The 22,580-nt window shown below is 41.5% G+C and overlaps 1 protein-coding gene across 8 annotated transcripts; it reads left to right on the forward strand.

The window, feature by feature from the left end:
* Positions 1-273: 273 nt before the first annotated feature.
* rhot1a (ras homolog family member T1a) lies at positions 274-22,555 on the forward strand. 8 transcript variants are annotated; one of them, XM_085351544.1, is made up of 20 exons: positions 274-645; positions 5,178-5,236; positions 5,341-5,422; positions 5,687-5,730; positions 5,822-5,875; positions 6,555-6,607; positions 6,922-7,030; positions 9,722-9,823; positions 10,293-10,391; positions 10,602-10,710; positions 10,867-10,987; positions 11,130-11,214; positions 11,356-11,501; positions 11,630-11,730; positions 13,078-13,208; positions 13,886-13,969; positions 14,128-14,250; positions 14,329-14,531; positions 15,823-15,945; positions 21,482-22,555. In XM_085351544.1, exons 1-20 carry the CDS (start codon positions 609-611, stop codon positions 21,597-21,599), a joined length of 1,983 nt encoding a protein of 660 aa, XP_085207670.1. In that variant the 5' UTR covers positions 274-608; the 3' UTR covers positions 21,600-22,555. The 8 variants fall into 8 exon arrangements, with proteins under 8 accessions (XP_085207670.1, XP_085207665.1, XP_085207664.1 ...); XM_085351539.1 differs by lacking the exon at positions 21,482-22,555 and adding an exon at positions 17,755-18,647; XM_085351538.1 differs by lacking the exon at positions 21,482-22,555 and adding an exon at positions 16,901-17,583 and having other exon boundaries at positions 5,690-5,730.
* Positions 22,556-22,580: the final 25 nt, after the last annotated feature.

A 22,580-nucleotide genomic window follows, 5' to 3' on the forward strand; every position in this document is an offset into this window, starting at 1 on the left:
GCTGTTTAACGTGTAAAGCTGTTCACAAAAGGTAAGAAATATAGATATCATTATAAAGCAGTCATCTTATCAACCACATAAAACCAGGTATATTGTTTGCTGCTTGTTTTAGTAAAGTTTTAATTTTTAATATTTTATTTGGACAGGCAGGAGACGCCAAATCATTGCACTTCCACGTTTTAAATCCAGGGAGCAGCACAGAGTGTTTTCTTTTCATGTTTTTAAAATTTCTGGTGCGCGTTTTGTCCTGTCTGGCTTGCCGTAGATACCCGGTCTTGTAGGTCGGGCATGCCCGTGAACCATCCACTGCGAAATCCTCTGCCAGCGCCTTCAAGAGAGCGATTAACGTGCGCTTACAGAGATATGTGACACATACTGCATTAAACGTTGTCTTTCTGTCCAGCGGATAAGCAATAAGTTCAGCAGAAGCGTGCGGAAAATTGCGAGCAGGACCCGAAAAGTGTCCGTCCGTTTTGTCCTACAAAGGCGCGGAGTGTTTGACAGCGGCAGGGCCCAACGGTAGTTAACTGCCTAAGGAGGAGGACGGCATCCAGAGGTCTACATGAAACAATAAAGACGGTCCTCTGTGCAGGAAAACAAGTGCCAACATGAGGAAGGACGTGAGGATACTCCTTGTAGGGGAGCGTAAGTAGCAACTTCTTTAATCTTCACTAGCTAATATGCTAGTAGCTACAGCTACTTTGTATCAGTTACATGTCGTGTGATGAGCTGCGAGGGTCAGCGGAATAGCTTCATTATCCCACAGAGCTTGATAATCACACACTTCGACTGGTCCTGTTATTAGAATAAATAGCAGGCTTTGTTTATGTCGAGCGGCCAAATCATTATCACATGGTGCATGACTGCTGCCTTATCAGGTCTTACATGCACTGCTCGGCTCGCTGCTTCTTATTTGAAGGGAAAATATGAGCCAAACAGTCCAGTTTGGAGTATGGACATCACTTTAACTATTTTATGTTGATATCTGTAGAAAATGTTTGTGTACCATTTTTTGGCTTGTGAGTCATTCTCAAAGTATGTGTAATGGGATTCAGGGAGAGTCTGAAACCATGCATGCACAAACAGAACAATTACAAGTCAGTGAGGGTGGTTTAACATATTATTGTAGTATTTGTTAACATGATAGTGATCTGAAGGCAAACCTCTGTGTGTTCTAAAGAGTCCTAAAACAGAATATCAATACTACAGATTAGATGTGATACAAGTATTTGTATTTAAAAAAAAAACAAAAAAAAACTACAGTTGCTTTAATTGGTTAATTACTGTAATTTGGCTTATCGGAGTCAAGCGATGAGGATTTAGGAGGATGTAAACGGAGTTTATTAACTAAAGTGCTCTTAATTGGAATACAGCCTTGGTAAGCAAAGCAGAGAAGTAATTAAGTGGTAATAAACACCCCCAGACATCGCAGGGTATAATAAATATGTGAATCATGATTTTTTTTTTGGGCCTCTTTAATTGTATTTTTGTAGGTGACATATTCTGATAGTTCTGTATTATTAAGTGATTGAAGGGCTATTGTGCCGATTAGATGGTGTAAGAGTGTCTGAAAGTTTGAGCTGTGACAAAGATCACAGGAATTCAAAGACTTCTGGGAAAACCCTGAAGTTAAGGTCATTCTGTGGTATAAAAAGTTTTGTTGGCTTAAGATAACATAACACATGATAAGATAAGGTAAGAAATACTTTATTCATTTCAAAAGTTGGGAAGTTCTTGTTGAAATGAAACAGTCTATAGTAAAATAGTTTGAATAAACAGAATAAATATTTAAGCTTGTTTAAAAAAAATACAGGAATTATAAAGAAATTTCACATAAAAACTACACAAGAGAAAGAGGGTGAAAGAATCTAAACGCACTGCTATTACAAAAACCTTTATCTCTTATTAAAAAAATATTAACATCTATGTAGTACAATTAGGGCTGCCACAAACGATTATTTTGATAGTCGACTAGTCACCGATTATTTTTGCGATTAGTCGACTAATCAGATCATCATCCATTGGACGTAAAACTACAGCTTATTGCACCAGCAGAATCTGCTCTTATAACTATCATTAGCTTACAGCTTTAAGTGTTTAAGGTCTGTGCTAACTAAAAATAAAGACAAGATGATAGTTTATTAAATTTTAATGAAATTTGCAGATTGTTTCGGTGAAGTTTAATAAACTCCTTGCTATCTAAAATATAACAGGACACTGGAGTATATTCTGGAGCATCTCACACTTCTGATAATCAGTTGTCTGCTTGATGTTTATTCAGCTGTGTAAAAACTATAACTTTAATCTCAGACAAACTGATTTACTCAGGAACAAATAAAATACTAAAAAAAAAGCCAAACAATAACATTTTAAGTTATCTAAGTGACTCATATATATATTTAACCTGAGTAGCGAAAGACAGCGGTGGGTTTGAAAACGATTTGCGGGGAGTCCGGTGTTCTCACGGCGCTAGTGAGCCTAGCCCCCGGCTCGCTAACGAGCTAGTGGGTAACAGATGTCTCCGAAAACGTCGGAGCGCTTTTGAAAATATGTGGTGTCCTGATAAACTGAGCAGATATTTGAGGTTTACACAGCTACATTCTCGCCTGAAAATATGTTAAACGTTTATTTTGTGACCCAGAAAGAATAATAAGAGTAACATTAAAACTAACTAGCTGCCGCCATTGTTGGAAACTGCGCTGGGCCGCGCTATGAATTCTGGGACACAGCTGCTTCTTCTTCTTCTTCTTCTTCTTCGGGGTTTAACGGTAGCTGACATCCTTGTACATGCAATGCTGCCATCTTCTGTTTCAGTCCGTTATTACACTCTTAAATCCTGCCACTTATTCCTGCGTCTTTTGTGATCTTACAAAGCTTCAAACGACGCGTCGACTATTAAATCAGTCGTCGACGATTTTGATAGTCGACGTAATCGTGACTAGTCGACAAATCGTGGCAGCCCTAAGTACAATGAAGCAAAATATCTTATTTAATAAGTCAAAATAAAATATAGTTTAATACATTTAGCAAGAAAAAAACTACAGCAAATGAAAATGTTAATGTTCACTGTTTGTCAAATGTTATTTCTTTGTCTTGTAAAATGGTTCACGTAAACTACCTGAAGCCCAAAGTGATCTCCTCACTTTACTCTTGTTTTTTTTTTTTTTTTGGACCCAGAGCTTCAGAACCGGGAAGCTTGAAGCAGAAGATATTAAATAAATCATCCATCCATCCATTTTTCTTCTGCTTAAACAATCAAGGTTCACCTTGCCTATTGCAGCATACATTGGACAGCTTGGCACACTGGCTGCTCATCTATCACAGTGCTTAAATAAATGATTTGAACTTTTATTTTGAAGAGCTGTTTGTTGACCAAATGTGCCAGTTTTACATGGCAGAGGATATTATGGGTAAACAGCTGCATGTTTACAGATCCTGACCTTTTGAAGGACTTTGAAATTACCTGTAAAGCCAGCATGTCCCACCCTGCGTGTTTCACCGTGTCTGTTTGTTCTCTTTTGAGCACACATGTTGACAGTACTATTTATATTCAAGTTGTGGCTCTTCAGGATGGCACACATTGCTACTTTAGGAGAGTTAGTGCTTAAGGAGGTGCAGCCAGAAAGCTACGTGCCAGCCTGTGTGTTATGAAGTTCAGGTTGTGAGATTAACTGTGAACACACCGAGAGGCAAGTGGCAGGGAAACGCAGGGCTGCAGTTTCAAATAATTGCAATTGACTGTTAACTTCTATAAAAATGAACAAATATAAAAAATATGCTGTCACAGGAATCAGCAGTGATGTCAGGGAAGTGGTAGCTTTGTCCAACTCACGATTCAAAAGTAAGTTTGCTGGAAAAAAGCAAATCGCCACATTTCCAAAGCTGTAAAACACTCATGCTTCAGGGTGTTTTGGCTTCATTTATTGCATTGTGGGATTCGACTAATCGTTCAGTCAACACATCATTTCACTCCCAGTCCTTAGATCTAGAGTTTGAGGTTTTTCTTGATAAATACTGCCTGTATTAACAAAATGGCAATGGCCACGTCCTGTGTGTGAGACAGATCATGTTGTTGTCGGCTGTTTACCTTGATTGTTATACATTTATTTTTTATTTTTTGTAAATGTGCAGCCTGTCCCAGCGATTGTAGGGCGAGAGGTGGAGCAGACTCTGGACAAGTCTTCAGTGCATCACAGGGCTAACACAGAGAGACAGACAATAAGAACTTAGAATCAGCAATTACCTTAACCCCACTAACTGCATGTCTCTGACTGTGGTTGGAAGCCAAAGTACTCAGAGAGAGCCCACACAGACACGAGGAGAAAATAGGGCTGTGCGACGTGACCAAAATCTCATATCCCAATATAAGAATTCTATCGTCCCGATAACAATATAAATCACAAAAATGTAACATTTTCTGTAAATTCTGTGAATCTCGGGCAGCTCGACTTGCGGGAAGTGTTTCCAGCTGCGCGTCATGTAGCTGTTACCGTCGTTGTTGCTAACCACAACGCATAAAAACAGGCGCTTGTCCGTCTGTAGTGTGGTTATATTAAATATAAGAGAAAGAGAGAACTTTAAGGAAATTAATATAGCCACTCGTAAACAGCCTTTTTTGCGACACCACGAAACAAACGATAGCGTAAAATGAAACGATAGACCTTTTTATATCGTCATCCGATATATATCGTTATATCGAACAGCCCTAGGAGAAAATACAAACTCCATACAGAAAGGCTCCGGCCAGATTAACATACATGGAGTTTAACTCAGGAGCTTTTTTGCTGTGAGGCAACAGTGTGGACTACCACACCTTAACATCTTAAATCCTACTAAATCTACACTAATTTGAGTTTAAAACTACTCATTTACATGACTTTGCATGACTTTACTTTCATCATTTCTGGATGTTTTATTCACATAACAGTGTAGCTCTTTGACCTGCCTTTCCAGTGCAGGCCTATTTGCAGACTGCGTTACCTCTCGATGTTCTGGATTCACTGGATGGTGGCCTTTAGTGAGCGCTCAGCTGTGATCGGTGGCACTTGGCTGCAGCTCTTCAGCTGCTCTTATCTGTTCCTGTCATTTCACACATCACCAGGATCTGTCATGAAAATGGCAGAGCGTTTTTGCATGTTAATGACCCTGTTCTGTCTTTTTCTTGTTGTGCTCTACAGCTAAGGTGGGGAAGACGTCCCTGATTATGTCTTTAGTCAGTGAGGAGTTTCCAGATGAGGTATGTGTGATGAGGCACTGTGGTTATGGTTAAAAGCCTCCTTTTGAATGTTCACTGTTGACCGTCATTTTATCATTGTTTGACATCATTGTCCTGTTTTCCAGGTTCCACTCCGAGCTGAAGAGATCACCATCCCAGCCGATGTCACCCCGGAGAGGGTGCCCACACACATTGTGGACTACTCGGGTATCTCCCCCCTTTACACACAGTCTTTCAAACTGACACAAGAACAGTGTAGCTAATAAAAAGAAGCCCATTCAAATCCTTCCGATACAAGGAAGTATTGAGTGTTCAGCTGACATCATTTTGTGCGTGGCTGCACCTCTTATCTGTTCCACTGGGTTTCAAGATGTAGGTCATGAAAGTGTCTCCATTTTTATTTGAGAAAAACAAAGTGAGCACAAGAGGTGTTAGGTAACATAATACTGTACTAATTTTCCTTTTGCACAGAAGCAGAGCAGTCAGATGAGCAGCTGTATCAGGAAATATCAAAGGTCGGTGTTATTTCATTCTTGCTTTGCCCTGTTTGTGCTGCATATTGTTGATGTGTGCTTCATAAGGTGATGTTGCTTTTTCTCTTCTTAGGCTAATGTGATCTGCATAGTTTACTCAGTCAACAACAAGAAGTCGATTGAGAAGGTGAGCCTGGTGTCAGCGTACTTATGTTTCATATTACTCTTGTTTGGCTCGACTTGCTTTTTCATCTCGACATAAGTTGGTTTCTTTGTAAGAAGTTGGCAAAAGCTGGTTGCTGTTATTATTTTACTGTCCATAAACAATCTTTAATGTTATCTTGGGGTGACGCCAGAGAAGAGTAATGGATGTAGTGAAGGAGGACATGCAGTGGTTGGTGTGACAGGGTGAGATGAAGGCGTCCCCTTAAGGGAGAAGCCAAAAGAAGAAGTTATTTACACTAAAGCTCACATTCATCCTTTCACACACACAAAAATGAAGCTGTTTTAGAATCAGAATCAGAATACTTCATTAATCCCATTTGAGATATACAGCACTACCTCCTGAGCCAGCAACAACTCCAATACCATTAAACACCACGGTGGTCACTGGCATCCCTCATAATAAAAGTCAGATCATATTTCACCAGGTAAAAGCTTTTAATGTGACACTGCGGCAGAAATGTTTGATTTGCACTTCCAGTAGCTTTTACTGGGATGGTTGCCATAGACACAGACTGAATTACTCTGCAAATATATTGCAGTACTTTCATCAGACTGGGTTACCTTTGTTATTCCAGGCATGTATTTAAATGAAAACCTTTGTGTTGGTGCTGCATGTTTGTCATTGTGTGTTCCTTCCCCAGGTGACGAGCCACTGGATTCCTCTCATAAACGACAGAACGGACAAAGACAGCAGGTGTGTACGTCAGCTAACGGTTATTTTTATCATCAGCTCATCTACCGACCGTTTTCTTACTTAACTTATTCAGTGTTTGGTCTATACAGTGTCAAAAATTGTAGTTTAATTTTTCTCTTCTTCCAACCAGAATAAACACGTTTACAGTTTTTTTGTTTTTTTTTAATGAGGCTGGAAAATCCTTCCCTTTAGATATCTGCAACCAACTGCAGATTTTAAAGCAATGATTAAAACACATGATCTAATTAGCTTTAGTCTGATTTTCTGTTGATTGGCTGATTGTTGCTGCTCTGTAATAAATGGCTTCACTGCAGGGTGCCACTGATTCTTGTGGGGAACAAGTCAGACCTGGTGGAGCACAGCAGCATGGAGACCATCCTGCCAATCATGAATCAATACCAGGATATTGAGACGTGTGTAGAGGTAAAGCAAAAGTGATACAAACAGACACACACACTTGGACTCATACTATGATTGGGTCTATTGAGGCTGTTTGGAGGTCCCACTCAGTTAAATGTCAAAGTCTGATGAAACTGTTGAGAGCAGTGAAACTGCAAATAAAGTTTAAAAGGCTGATTGAAAATCCAATACTGGCAGAGTGTGTCAGAGTGAGACAACCTGTGCGGAGGACAGATTGACCCCCAGCTGCTCTTAGAGTGCAATCCAGATCCTGACTGCACATACACTCTGAGACCTGAATAGATTTATATTACCACGCTCCGGGGCCACGGCCTGCTGACTGACTGTGAATGTGCCGTGAGGCTCGGCTGTCATGGAGCGAGGGAATGGGAATCTGCCTCCCTCTGCGTTTATTCAAATTTCCCTCTGCCGCCTGCGACGGCTCGGTCCTGCCCTTCTGAGCTGGCTTAGTTACGAGGTTAAAAGAGGGACGCATGGTGGACGTGAGGGACAGCACATACACAGTGGGAACAGACTGGGGTCAGTCACTCTGCTATGAGAAATATGTGATCCTGTGAGGTGCTTAGATTTCAGATATACAGTGGGGCAAAAAAGTATTTAGTCAGCCACCGATTGTGCAAGTTCCCCCACTTAAAATGATGACAGAGGTCAGTAATTTGCACCAGAGGTACACTTCAACTGTGAGAGACAGAATGTGAAAAAAAAATCCATGAATTCACATGGTAGGATTTGTAAAGAATTTATTCATAAATTAGGGTGGAAAATAAGTATTTGGTCACCTCAAACAAGGAAAATCTCTGGCTCTCACAGACCTGTAACGTCTTCTGTAAGAAGCTTTTCTGTCCCCCACTCGTTACCTGTATGAATGGCACCTGTTTGAACTCATCATCTGTATAAAAGACACCTGTCCACAGCCTCAAACAGTCAGACTCCAAACTCCGCCATGGCCAAGACCAAAGAGCTTTCGAAGGACACCAGGAAAAGTATTGTAGACCTGCACCAGACTGGGAAGAGTGAATCTACAATAGGCAAGCAGCTTGGTGTGAAAAAATCAACTGTGGGAGCAATCATCAGAAAATGGAAGACATACAAGACCACTGATAATCTCCCTCGATCTGGGGCTCCACGCAAGATCTCATCCCGTGGGGTCAAAATGATCATGAGAACGGTGAGCAAAGATCCCAGAACCACACGGGGGGACCTGGTGAATGACCTGCAGAGAGCTGGGACCAAAGTAACAAAGGTCACCATCAGTAACACACTACAACGGCAGGGAATCAAATCCCGCAGTGCCAGACGTGTTCCGCTGCTGAAGCCAGCGCATGTCCAGGCCCGTCTGAAGTTTGCCAGAGAGCACATGGATGACACAGCAGAGGATTGGGAGAATGTCATGTGGTCAGATGAAACCAAAGTAGAACTTTTTGGTATAAACTCAACTCGTCGTGTTTGGAGGAAGAAGAATACTGAGTTGCATCCCAAGAACACCATACCTACTGTGAAGCATGGGGGTGGAAACATCATGCTATGGGGCTGTTTTTCTGCCAAGGGGACAGGACGACTGATCCGTGTTAAGGACAGAATGAATGGGGCCATGTATCGTGAGATTTTGAGCCAAAACCTCCTTCCATCAGTGAGAACTTTGAAGATGAAACGAGGCTGGGTCTTCCAACATGACAATGATCCAAAACACACCGCCCGGGCAACAAAGGAGTGGCTCCGTAAGAAGCATTTGAAAGTCCTGGAGTGGCCTAGCCAGTCTCCAGACCTCAACCCCATAGAAAATCTGTGGCGGGAGTTGAAAGTCCGTGTTGCTCGGCGACAGCCCCAAAACATCACTGCTCTCGAGAAGATCTGCATGGAGGAATGGGCCAAAATACCAGCTACTGTGTGTGCAAACCTGGTAAAGACCTAAAGTAAACGTTTGACCTCTGTTATTGCCAACAAAGGTTATGTTACAAAGTATTGAGTTGTATTTTTGTTATTGACCAAATACTTATTTTCCACCCTGATTTACGAATAAATTCTTTACAAATCCTACCATGTGGATTCATGGATTTTTTTTTTCACATTCTGTCTCTCACAGTTGACGTGTACCTCTGGTGCAAATTACTGACCTCTGTCATCATTTTAGGTGGGGGAACTTGCACAATCGATGGCTGACTAAATACTTTTTTGCCCCACTGTAACTGTGTCAAAAATAAAAGCAGCAGCACAGTTTAAAGTACAGTCTTTATGAAGCTTTTTAGAAAATCATGTTTAAGATAAAAGTCTGCATTTACTCAACCCCCCCAAATGAGATGTTTTTAAGGGGAAATGATCAGAATTATTTGGACAGTAAGCTGCATTTTAAGTCAGTTTTTTATATGGACTGCAGTACCCCGTATAATGTTCAGAATTTCCATCCTTTAGTATTACCTACTTCATGCATTCAGCTTTTTTCTATTCATTTATTTTTTGTTTATTGGAAACCATTCATAACAACATGGTAACCTGAGCTGCACAGTGGGTCAGTGGTTAGCTCTGCTGCCTCACGGTTAGGGCTCTGGGTTCAAACCTCCGTTTAATGAAAAGCATGTTCTGTCAGCCGTGCCTTCGTCATACCCATCATACTCTTGGAGAAGAGATTCTCAATCTCAAGAGTTTCACTTCCTGGTAAATAAAAGTTTAAAATAAGGCGGCCTGTTTTTCTCTCAGTGCTCTGCAAAAAACCTGAAGAATATCTCCGAGCTGTTCTACTACGCCCAGAAGGCCGTTCTCCACCCGACAGGACCCCTGTACTGCCCAGAGGAGAAGGAGGTGGGTTCTGACTTGTTGAACACAGGTAGCTTTAATGGAAATGTTGGTTTGCAGCTTTCAGAAACCTGGTGGAGTTACCTGTGGAAACTATGGGCAGCCGTGTCAATCTGTTGGCAACCAATCGCAAGGAAGTTTTAAGTGCATCCTCTTTGTGACCGATTTCAGCTGGCAACAAGTAGCAACCACTCACGAGCAGACTAGAAAAGATTTTTCACTAGGTCGTCAGGGATACACCGACCAGGCTGTAGGTCTGAGACGGCATTATCCTTTGATTACACTCGTCATAAACTCTGCAACTGTGCAAGAATCACCTAAATCTGTTCTTCATGTATTTTATCCTCACTGTGGTCTGTTTTTATGTTGGAGATCAAGAGTAAAGCTAAGGAAATAAGAAAAGCAGATTTAAATCTTGGTGCATCATAGAAGTGCATTTTGTCTCCTAAAAAATGGTTTTTCTCCTGTATTACAGCTGAAGCCTTCATGCATTAAGGCTTTAACCAGGATATTTAAAATCTCTGACCTGGACAATGACGGCACCCTTAATGACAGCGAGCTCAACTTCTTTCAGGTAATGTTTTCCTCTTTAATAACATCAGCGTCTGTTTGTTAGATTGTGAGTACTGAGACGGTGGGTTCAGCGTTGGTCTGTTTGTATATGAGGAAAACAACCTGTAACGGGTTTAGGGAGATGGGCTTTGACATGAAACGATGTGCTCATAACAACACATGTCACAGCAGCAGCATCTGAAAACTGCATATATGTTGTGTATGCATGTAGAGAACATGCTTCAATACACCACTGGCACCCCAGGCGTTAGAGGACGTAAAGAACGTGGTCAGAAGAAACATGATGGATGGAGTCAAAGACAACGGGCTCACGCTCAAAGGTCGGACACTGCCCCGTTCTTCCTTTGTTTTTATGTGTTTCTCATACTTGGTGGCTTTGTGAACATAATTTGTACTGTCTGAATCACTTTTCTGAGTGTTCACCCTCTCTCTCAAATTGTGTCCACTTTTTTTCTTTTTTTTTTTTTTAATTGCAGGCTTCCTCTTCCTGCACACCCTCTTCATACAGCGAGGTCGGCACGAGACCACATGGACCGTGCTGAGGAGGTTCGGTTATGACGACGACCTGGAGCTCACGCAGGAGTACCTGTTCCCCCTGTGAGTGCAGATTAGTTTGCATGTCACTTTGAGAGGTGTTCAATTTAAAGCAAGAAGTGGAGAAAAAAGCAGGTACCTGAATAAAACCAGAAAGCTGCAAATTCACCAAAACGTATGTTTTTCTTCCTTCTCTTTATACCAGGATAAAGATCCCTCCAGACTGCACCACGGAGCTTAACCACAACGCTTACCTCTTTCTTCAGAGTGTCTTTGACAAGCATGACAAAGTGAGTGGTCATGTTTGTTTTGTTTGTTGGTTTGTTTTTTCCCTTAGCACTTTTATTTCCATATTTACGACTAGATTTCAGCAAGATGAACCTTTCTGTGCTCAGTTGAGTTTGTGTGTGTTTGTCTCTGTGGTCTTCCAGGACAGAGACTGCGCGCTGTCGCCAGAGGAGGTGAAAGACTTGTTCAAAGTGTTTCCCTACATGCCCTGGGGTCCAGATGTAAACAACACAGTTTGCACTAATGAACAGGGATGGCTCACATACCAGGGATACCTCTCCCAGTGGACGTGAGTGTGCATATTGTTACGCATCTGTTTTAACTTCATGCACCCTGAAAAACTTCACGCTGGGACAGATTAACAGGCACTTCTCAGTCATGTAAAATCTTCTCACTTCTCTTCCTTTCCTTTGGTAGGTTAACAACATATCTGGATGTGCAGCGTAGTTTGGAGTACTTGGGCTACCTCGGCTACTCTATCATCTATGAGCAGGAATCCCAAGCGGCTGCAATTACAGGTAGGTAGAGGTGGGAAGTAATAAAGTACAGATGCTTTGTTACTGTACTTAAGTACAATTTTCAGGTATTTGTTTTACCTGAGTAGTTTTTTTGTTTTTTACTCCCAACATTTTTAAATAAATATCTGTACTTTCTAGTCTTTACATTTTAAAAACAGGCTCATTACCTTTGGTTTTAACGCATTTGAGTTAATATTTTGTCACTGCAAACCTCCAAACATCAAACACGTTTGAGCCTAAACAGAAACGGATTAAAGGCAGCCCTGTTTGTTTATTAATCAGCAGAGGATGTCTCATAAAAAGAGATGACGCGTGCCAAAGTCAGGGGTTAAAGAGAGGGTGTTTTTATTGAATTATGTATTTATTGCCGCAACACTGGAACGACTCCAGGTGTCTGTAAGTTGTGGCTGCGCTGCTTCGCATCTAGCTAGCTCTACTGATGAGGGAGAATAAAAGGAGTGGCAGGTAATTTCAAAAGCAGTGTTTTTATCAGCTCAACAAACATCAGCAAAATCACATATAGGGTCTGTACATGTGACATATATATTTTTAAATTATTATTGAAAAACATGCTGCAAATCAAACTGAGGTAGACTGTGCTTTTTAAAGGTTGCATGAAAATCCTCTGCAGGTTAGTGCAGGATAAACAGGTTAGTTTGCAGTACTGTGATGGATTTGGAGTTAAGTATAGCCTGTGACTGCTGCACAGTGGCTGTGGAGTCATAGTCAGAGTTAGGTTACATCAAGTGTAGCAGAGATTCATTTATGCAGTCCAATATAAAGACAGCATAAGCAGTGTACTGTCAGTGTAGAGGATGGAAATCAGCCAGGACAACTCGTGAAACATCTGCTGACATCTGGTTGAATTCAGTCGTGTCCATCCACAAAGAGCAGCAGGTCAGCTGATCACAGTCTGTACACGAAGAAAATTTACTGCAGCGCACAGTAGAAATCGTTGAGTTTTGATCCATTACTGCTGATTTTAGGGATCCTGCTGAATCCACTTTATCCCCTCATTGTGCTCATTTTCCTGTTTTGAGGCAAAGTCACCATCTACAATGTAGCCAACAGAAAATAGAGAGATGCATGTTTTTATTTTCCTTTTTTAATTTTTATTTTCCAAGCTGAGTATAATTAAATTGTATTCGCATGTATGTTATTTCATCATTATGTTAAAATAGCACAAGGTTCAGTTCACAAAAAAGAAACTTCCTCCAACGAGCTCATTTTACTTACCTTGAGTACATTTCAGATCCGGTTAAGTACAGAATCTCTGTACTTTTGCCAGCTTTGTATATTACTAATTGTATTATAAAGCTACAAGAAAATTTTTTCCTTTTCCTTCAGTGACCCGTAACAAGCGCATTGACCTGCAGAAGAAGCAGACCCAGCGCAGCGTCTTCCGCTGCAACGTTTTAGGAGCACGGGGCAGCGGGAAGAGCAGCTTCCTCCAAGCATTTCTCGGCAGGAACCTGCAGGTCAGTGGAAATCATTAACAGAAAGCCTGTTAAACTTTATGAAACATGCTAATTCTGCAGCTATCGCAACTGTTTCCGATATGTACAAAATAAAGTGGGATGTACGAAGTGAATATAGGTACAGATCTTACAAATGGTGAGTAATAAAAAAAAAAAAAAGGTTAATTTTCAGGACTTTTACATTAACTTGTCAGCATTTAAGGATAATGGTCACCATGATGAGGAAGCCTAAATTCTAACCAATGCAAAGCTCGTAATTAAGCCATTTTTTTTCCTACCCTGTCTACATGGAGCACATCACAGGAGGACTTGCAGCTCTGTTGATTTTGCTTACAGATCCAGTGTTGAATGTGAACTCTGTTTCACTTTCAACACTGGATCAAAATTTTATTATCATCATCATCTGTCACTGATTGATGGATGGCACTCAAGAGTCACACATGCACACTTTGACTCTGAATTGGATAAGAGGAAGAGACTGGATGGATGGTTCTGTGCATTTTTACACAGCTTGGACCCCTAATAACATTTTGCCGTTCTTAATGAGATTATATTCATAATCTAAATCATCAAAAATTAACTACATAATGTAAAATAAAGGATTTTCCCCCCTAAATTAAATAAATAAATAAAACAATAGTGTTGACGGGCGACACTGGCTTTGCTTTCCTCCACAGCGACAGAGGCGGATTAGAGAAGAGCACAAGTCCTTCTATGCCATCAGCACGACTTACGTTTACGGTCAGGAGAAGTACCTGCTGGTAAGATCCATTTACTCTGAGGAGTCATCAGCTGCTCGCTGGATTACTGTTACATAATCTGAGTGCTTTACTGAGTTTCAGCATTACAAATGTTAATCCCTCCGTCTGCACGCTCTGTTGCTCCGTCCCTGCTCCCTGCCCTGCCTGCTCACTACAAGCTCCACGAGGTGATGCCGGATATTGACTTCCTGACGGAGACGGACTTGGCCTGCGATGTGGTCTGCCTGGTGTACGACGTCAACAATCCTCGCTCATTTGAGTACTGCGCAAAAGTGTACAAGGTGTGTAAACTGAGAGCGTCTTATCAGGCCTTATTTTAAAAGTCTTGCCTCCTGACACGGAGTTCTTGTGTTTGGCAGCAATACTTCATAGACAGCAAGACGCCGTGTGTGGTGATAGCCGCCAAGTCGGACCTGCACGAGGTGCGGCAGCACTACAGCCTGTCGCCGCATGACTTCTGCCGGAAACACAAGCTCCACCCACCCCAGCCTTTCACCTGCAGCACGAACGAAGCACCCAGCAAAGACATCTACACTAGACTCACCACCATGGCCATGTACCCGTAAGCATTAAAATTCAGCTACAGTCTTCACTGTTTCTTTCCCACTTATGCTTCTTTTACCTCTCTTGGGTGATTTTATGACATTTAGCACTCAGTGATGTTAGGAAAATGAATACTAGCCGCCTTCAATGTGTTGTGTAGCACTGAAACTTTACAGTTTAGACCTTAACCCAATGATTTTTGCAATCATTCGATCACACCGGTCAGTACGCGAAGACTTGACACTCTGAAATACACTGCAGCCAGTTCTTTCATTTATGGGCCCTGCAGGGTGTCCTAAGTCCTCAAAGCTCTCTGAGCAGATTGGATTTCAGTAGCTTAATTAATTGGCACTTAAGGGATGTGCCCGTTAAAGCTCATTGTAGCAGCCCACAAATCCTATTGGCTAAAATCTGAAATCATTGGATCTGCTGCGCTCTAGAGCATTAGTCTGAGTAGATTTAAGCAGAAGTGCTTACTGAAAGGCGACTTTCTGCTGAGAGCCAGAGAGTAGACTGCTCCGGCGACTTATCGTTAACTCAGTTATTAGATGAAATAGAATAAAGTCTGAGCTTTAAACTCAGCGCTGTGTTGATTTTTTACTTTGATTTTAATCGTACAGCGCTTGGTAATTGTAGCATTATCATGCATGCTGTGTGGTAAACTCTCAGGCTTCCTGTGCAACTCTACAAAACTGCCCGGATCTTCACTGTGTAGCGTAAATGTTGGTAAGTTTATTGTGTCAAACCAATAAGCTCCCATCACTCAGGCGTCAGTAGTTTCTAAAGGTGTTTAACACCTACATTTTAATGCGTAGCAAGTTCAGTGATTCAGCTGTCTCAGCAGTGAAGCTGCAGATAGTTTGTTTGGTCAGCTGAAACCACTGTGGCTGTCTGTTATTTACAGGTGACTGTGGTCTCTGAAAACTCGTATCGCATAAGCCACGTTTTTCTCTGGTTTTAGCTGCCTCTGAAATATCTAAAAGTAAAAGCAGCTGACAAAACGTCAGTCTGAGATTGTTTTAGTTGTGATGTCTGTTTTGTGGTTTTCCCTCCTTTCCTCTCGTTTTGTGTTACAGATATCAGTAATTCTATTCCATTGGATGAAAGTAAGAGTTTGAGGTAACCAACAGCAGTGCAGGTTTCATATTACAGTGAAGGTCATGCTTTGATGTAGTTTAGCAGTTAAACAAATGTAATTGCTTTTCATCTGTCAGGCTTTGGTCCCTCCTCCTGTGAGTGTGTGTCCTTCTGTGTTTGTGTGTGTGTTGGCGTGGTGGTGAATACACGCATTTCTGTGTATCTTTCTGCAGCCACGCCCGTCTCCACTGCATGTGTGCCTGCAACAGGTGCACATATTGCCTCTGTCAGAACCTCCTCAAGTTGGAGCTGCTGCGCAGCATTAAGGCCCAACTCCGCACGGTCGTGTTCAACAGGTTCATACACAAAATAAACTCTAGTGTTTAACATAGACTCATTCCTCCTCTCTGTCTCCGATCCTGGGGCTGGACCTCCACGATGGGACGCAGAGAGGCTTTACCCAAGCTCACTAACACTGGTGGTAGTGACAGCTCCTCTGCTTTCCCTAAGTGTTCCCCACTGGTTCAGTTTACACTGCATATCAACTGTAAGGAGAGGGGGACACCATTATTGGTTTTACGTTATGTTTAAATATTTCTGCTGATAAATTATTGGCTTTTCCTGCCACGGTTGGGTTATAGTACTCGTACAGAGCAGGCTGTTCTCTGCTCAATGAGAAACACAGTGATGAAGTCGTTAGCAGTAGTAAAGTTAATAATAATATAGTTAACAGTTAATCTCTGTTATCAAATGATGATCGTGTTTCCCAGAGGTCATTGTTTCAGCTGAATAAGAGCTGAAGGTCTTTAAATCTTCTGCACCGTGTGGGAAAATGCGTCCTCAGACTTTCTCAGGCAGGTCGTCAGGGATGCGTAGAGTTAGCAGCTGTAGCAATGACACAAAAACCAGCTGCTTGACTGTCGATGCAGTTGTGTGTGGATTTTGTGCTATTCAAGCTTAAACTGTGACGTCAGTTTATCTCTATCAGCTGCAGACAGATTCTGATGCTGCAGATGGTTCATTTCCTAAAATTCCAGAAGTTCTTTTTCCAACTTTAAAATCATAACACATTTGGAATAATATTACATCAATTTACATGCAGCATATTGACTATTCTCACATTCACTGACACAGGCCAGACACAACTGTCTGTAGACCCTAACGGCCTGCTGTCTTCGCTCAGCATTTCTCTGAATGAATTAATAAAAGTCTTGTTAAAAGCTCTTAAGCAGGAACTCTTTGCTTGTGATTTAGGACTGCTGGGAGTAACTTCCCTATAAATGATGTCAGATATCTCGCTTTCTGCTCCAGCTCCAGGCAGCCGAGTCGCTCTCTGTACAGTCTGACACGGCGAGCTGTGACGGTGCTGTGCCAGCTAACAAACAGCGTGGTAGCCAGGGAGGTACCTGTGTGACTGTGTTGCGATGCATGATGCTTGCACCACAAACTCGGCTCCTAATACTGACTCCCACACTAACATGCAGTAAAAGAAACTTCAGCCCCAGTTAACTGATCGTTTTATATTTGTGAATTTTTTTAAAACTAAAGAACAGAATTTTTATGTTGGCCTGAATTTTGAATGATAAAAAAGGAACTTTGATGATTCCAGGTGTGTATTAGAGCTTTTCTCCGAGTCACGTGTGCCCCCTCCTGTCCTGCAGTGGATACGCAGACAGTAAATCTGACTAACAGGCTTTGTGTGCACAAAATGAGAAACAACCAATTTCTTTGGTTTGTTTGTGGTTCAAAATGAAAACGTCATTGCTCTCTACATGTTTGCATGTTTGATTTCATTCACAGAGAAGTATGTTAAAAAGCAAAAGCCTGTTACGTCTGTTTCCAGCTCCTCTTTCAGCTGTTTGATTATTTGTGACGTTTTCAGCCTCATTTTGTTTCCATTTCCATTCTTAACCTTGAAGTCTGCGCCCACAGGAGAGACATTAGTCTGAAAAGCATCGCTCTTAATGGGCAAAATAAAAACTAAACCAGTCTGTTTCTTGTCCTCCTGAAGGGTTAAGACTTGATGAACTGATGTTTGAAATCAAATGTGTTTAAATGATTGAATTTGATTGTTTTTGTTCTTCTCCAATTACTCGGTCATTTCATCCTGTTTTCCCCTCCTGTCTTCTATTTCTTGTCTTTGTGTTCTTCCTTCCACTCTGTAGGTGTTCACGCACACGTTTGTGGCTGCCCCTCGTCCTCTTCCTCTTGCATGTTTTCACTCTCTGCTAATCTGCATGGCTCACCTGTTCACTTCAGCCTCTGTACTTAAAGGGCATGCCTCAGTCCTCTGTGAAATACTGCCATCTGCTGGCAGCTGGGGAAGGTTCTGCATCTGTCTGTACAGTGTAGTGAGCTTGGTGTTTGAATTTAATGGTGCAGGTTTGCTGAGCTACACTGCGGGTGTGAATGTGTTTAAATGTGTTTTGAGTGCGTACGTTTCTAATTTTTGTAAATTATTGTTAGTCACTCAGGCAGGGCTAGATGAAGTGTTGCACCCAACAACTAACCCTTGTGTCGACATCGTCTCTGGGAGTTGTTATCAGTGACCTTAATCAGGCAGAGTGAGGGCCTGACAACCTAAAATCTAACATTAAAGGAACATTTCAGCTCTGATTGATTACAAGCATCGAGATTAAGGTGCATTGAGCCAAAGTGCTCATTAAGATTAGAAATTAACTGAGTAACAAGTACAGACCATCCTTTATACTCTGTTGTTAAAGAATCTAACACGCCAAGAACACAAACTATTATTTTATTTGGTAACAAACTATACAGCTTGTTTATGGTGTGTTTGTGTGCTTTTGTTTGAGATATGAAATGAAAGTGGGTCAGGTATCGTGATTGTGTTCAAGCTTTTGTTTCAGAGGTGGCGTTTGGCCTACTTTTCGGACTCGGTGGAGCTGGGCGATACAGATGACTTTTTAGTATTTTGTTTATCTTATTGGTGCATTTTATTGTATTTTTGTCATTGTTATAAATAAAAACTTTTTTCCTTTTTTTTTTTTTTTTTTAAAAAAAGAAGAAGAAATAACCAAAATAACTACTTCACATCAACTAAAAGGGAAAATATATTTTGCTGAAAAAGTGTATTAAATAGTTTTTACTGTTAAAGAGGATATAATGTAATATAGAACCAAGTATATACAGTATGCACCACATATATGTGGCCATTTCCTCATTCTATGTAAAAACAGTTCCCACACACATAGTATTTTTCGGCTTCAGTCTCCCTCGTGAATATTTCCGGGTTTTTTTTTTTTTTTTTTCGTCTCCTGTGATTAAAGACTATATTTTTAAGTGCTGTTGGGTCAGACCAAACCTGACTATATTCTTTTTAGCTCAAACAAGTGTTTAAAAAGCAAACAAAAAAAGACCAAAACGCGAATGTTTTTCTGAGCAAACAGGATATTAGGATGGCTGGAAATAGATTTTCTACCAGTAGCCGCCCATAGACTGTGTTTGCAGGCCTATTTATGTCAATGAGTTGATGGTCAGATAACCTATAAAGATAGCCATCACCATTTCCTACTGATTCAGACTACAAAACCACAGTTGAAAATTTTTTTAAGTAAATGCCTGCACAGACCAGCATCGTGTGACCGGACCACAGGCACGGTGTAGAGTCCACACAGAAACGGAGTTTTGATGGAAGTTTGGTAAAAGCAAACGACAGCAGTGCAGATGCAGACCCCGTGTAAACTGTAGTCTGTAAAGGACGTGCATCCTTCCTTTATTCGACGCCAGAAACAAAGGATAAACTCTTAGGGACAGAGTCTACATTTTATTTCTACAGCAACAACTGTTGTTGTGAAATCACAACTACAGTTGCCTCACGGTGCTTTATATTCCAAGGTAAACCCTACAATAATACAATAAAAAAACTAGAAGACCCCAACAATCATATGACACCTTATGAGCAAGCGCTTTGGCAACAACGGGAAGGAAAAACTAGCTTTTAACAGGAAGAAGAGTAAGATTCTTAACGGTCTTATGAAAACATCCGTCCAGATTCCTCACGTGACAACATGCTGTCATTACTTTCACCTCGCTTCCTTGAAGAAGAGATTCTTCTGATAAGATGACAGCTTGAGGGCCACGTGCAGGTTTCCTGCTGTGCAATACTTATTTGCATATATCCCGTAGCTATGGCAACTCAGTTAACAGGTAACTGTGCGTGTCATGACGTGCTGCATGTTAATTGCAATTATGAGAACCTGTGTAAGTGATTTCACTAAATGAATGAACAATGACTAAAGTATAAACACGTGTTTAAAAATAGATGTTGGCATATATTGTATGATGGAGTATGAATTATCTGCCTAGCAACCAAGCAAACATCGTTTACTATGCCAACACCAATTTGTGTTTAAAACATGTTTACAGAAAGTTTTGATGTTCAGTAAACTGCGCCTTCTTTAAAAAAAAAAATCCCTAGAAAGAAAGTGTTAGCTGGTTGTTAGGGAAAATGTTTCTCGTAGAAACCACTGCCGCCCCTGAAAACTTCCGCTGCATTGTGGAGGATGCTTGAACCGGGTTTCATGCTTTAATCACTAACTGAGCGGTTCTGGCTGTGATAAATGTGTTGATTGTTTAACAAATTCAAAGTATCTCCCTGCTTCACCTGCTGCATTTGACTCCTTTTGTGACTGTGTGAGAGGCTGCCTGGTTGGGTGGAGTTTGTGGGGTGGGGGTGGTGGTGAGGCAAGCTGCCTGCTGTCAGAGGACGATTTCAGCCTGAAGCAGCAGGTTTCAGCCATCTCCATCGTGGAGGTGGGGTCCATCTTTTATGGAGGCCTCCGCTGAACCAGTAATTCCTCCACAAAGGTAACAACAGAAATCATAGAGAGAGGGGATGTTTGATTTTTATACCCGTGGAAGGATGGGCGAACACTCCATGCATGTGACTGTATCTCATAATGGCAGCAGGTTTATCAGGTTTTGACCTATAAGAGTCATGTCGATATCTACTGCCAGAGGCGTTTTCCTCTTTTTTTCAGTAGATGGAGCATGAGTCTGGCTTTTCTTTGGATCCTACGGGAGTAACAGGACATTTGAAGGGTTGAGTGGTGACGTGTCTGTCCCCAGATCAGCTTCTCAAATTTCTGATGAAGCTGTACAATCAGTATATTATGTATACGGGGCACTTGGGTTACTCCCTTTCTCCTCCCTCCTCCTCCGTTGCTTTTACCTGTCATTGCAGGCTGCATAGTTCACCTTGTTTTTCCTTCCAGCTCAGTCTGTTGTTTTAGAAGTGTTAACGCAGTTCTATGAAGCTCAGGTGGTGTCATGTACACACATGCGCTTAATCTTAAAATAATGCGTTGCCTACCTCATTGTTGCCACAGGTATATTTAGGTGTGAGATTTATTTCACTCTACGCCTCATTTAAATGAAAGCGCTCTGTATCAAAACTGTTCTCTGCCCTTTGTGAGAGGAGATGAAGCCAAATTATAGAGAAATGATCCAATCAGCAGCACTAGAAATACCAAATTTATTTAGTTTAGACACCACCTGGGCTCCATATAATTTTAACAATCCTTTAAGGTACATAGCAGGTGCTTCTTTAAGACTCTGCTCTTTCCCTTTTTTACGTATCCCAAACTGAAACAAACAATGACAAGAGAAGGCATGTGTTTCCCTTTCATGCTGCCATGAGAGGATCCTTGGATTCGTCATATGTGGTCAGGCTTTGGGAAGTTTTCACCCAGAGGGGGAAACACATGACTTTGTTGTGTCATTTGGCAATTTCTCTCGTTGTGGTTTTACGAGCAGATGGAAAATGTGGCACTAGATTCGTCATTGTGTTTTAAGCTGCTCCCCTTTTCTGCTATTCATGTATTTTCCCAGCCTCTCACCTGCTCTCTGTGTGTTTCCTGCTTCTTCTCTCAGACACATGGCTCAGGCAGACCTGAAGAACTCCACCTTTTGGCTGAGGGCGAGCGTCGGCGCCACAGTGTTTGCCGTGCTGGGCTTCGCCATGTACAGAGCGCTTCTCAAACAGCGGTGATCAGACAGAACCAGACTTCCCCTCTCTGGTCCTTCTGTTGACTCTGCCCCTTCTCCTCCCACCACTCATACCTGGGGAAAGAAAAGACTCACAAAGACGGCCTGACCCACCAGCCAGGCCTCATTTCTTGGTCACCATGAACAAACGTGCAGACTTATAGGTACCTTTTATATAAGGGAGTGTGGTGTTTTTCTCCTTATGTTTTGAAGAGGGGGGCAGGTTACGTTTGAAACATCACCTCGGTTTGTAAATGCTGGCGTCGTTTGGTCTGTTGGTTTAGTCTAGGTGAGATTAGACATGAGTAGTCAGCTGGTCCAGTCCTCTTTTTAATTCCCCCACCTCCTCAGGTCAGTATAATTAGATATTTGGACACCAGAGAGAGGCAGACATCCACAGATCCACCACAAAGGGACTTGAATCTGTTTATAGATGTGCATATGCAGGTATTATGTATGTATTCCTTTAAAAAAACATTTTAGGATCAAAGCTAAAGCCAGAACAGGAGGCGATGGGACAAAGAGCGCTGCATCTAACACTAAAAAGGTCACGGATGCCGTGCACTTGTTTATTTTGTGTGTTTAATTTATTAACCTGTTTCTCTCTCTCGTCTGTTTTCCGAGTGCACCGCATGAAACTCTGGGATTTTTTTCTTTTTCATGTGTTTTTGTATTTAGTATTATCGAAGCCATTTTCATGGTGAACGACTACCTGCTTTCTGTTTTTATTTTTGTTTTTCTGCCTTTTGAATAAAGCTTTTTTCCTCCTTATATTTTTATGAAGTTAGACGCACCGTTTAAACCAGGCATCATTATATTAACAGCTGTTCGCCCTTTTCCCCACTTTGAGTCTTGTCATTCTTCATCTTCGGCATTTTTAATAACGACTTGTGCCGTACGGATGCTGGTGGACAAGGAGAAATGAAATGGTTTTAAATATCTGTAATAAATGACCTTTACACCCACTTATGTCACCGTGTGTGTG

This window comes from Diplotaxodon limnothrissa, linkage group LG4 (assembly GCF_057381915.1).
Source record: "Diplotaxodon limnothrissa isolate DT_005_m linkage group LG4, D_limnothrissa_male_GT1.1, whole genome shotgun sequence".
NCBI lineage: Eukaryota > Metazoa > Chordata > Actinopteri > Cichliformes > Cichlidae > Diplotaxodon > Diplotaxodon limnothrissa.

What these genes read in the sequence shown, in the direction of transcription:
- rhot1a (XM_085351544.1), top strand. Translation starts at nt 609, where the DNA reads ATGAGGAAGGACGTGAGGATACTCCTTGTAGGGGAGC. An exon ending in GCGAGCTCAACTTCTTTCAG is followed by an intron (nt 10,392 to 10,601) that starts GTAATGTTTTCC and finishes GTATGCATGTAG; the next exon opens with AGAACATGCTTCAATACACC. An exon ending in CAGGAGTACCTGTTCCCCCT is followed by an intron (nt 10,988 to 11,129) that starts GTGAGTGCAGAT and finishes TCTTTATACCAG; the next exon opens with GATAAAGATCCCTCCAGACT.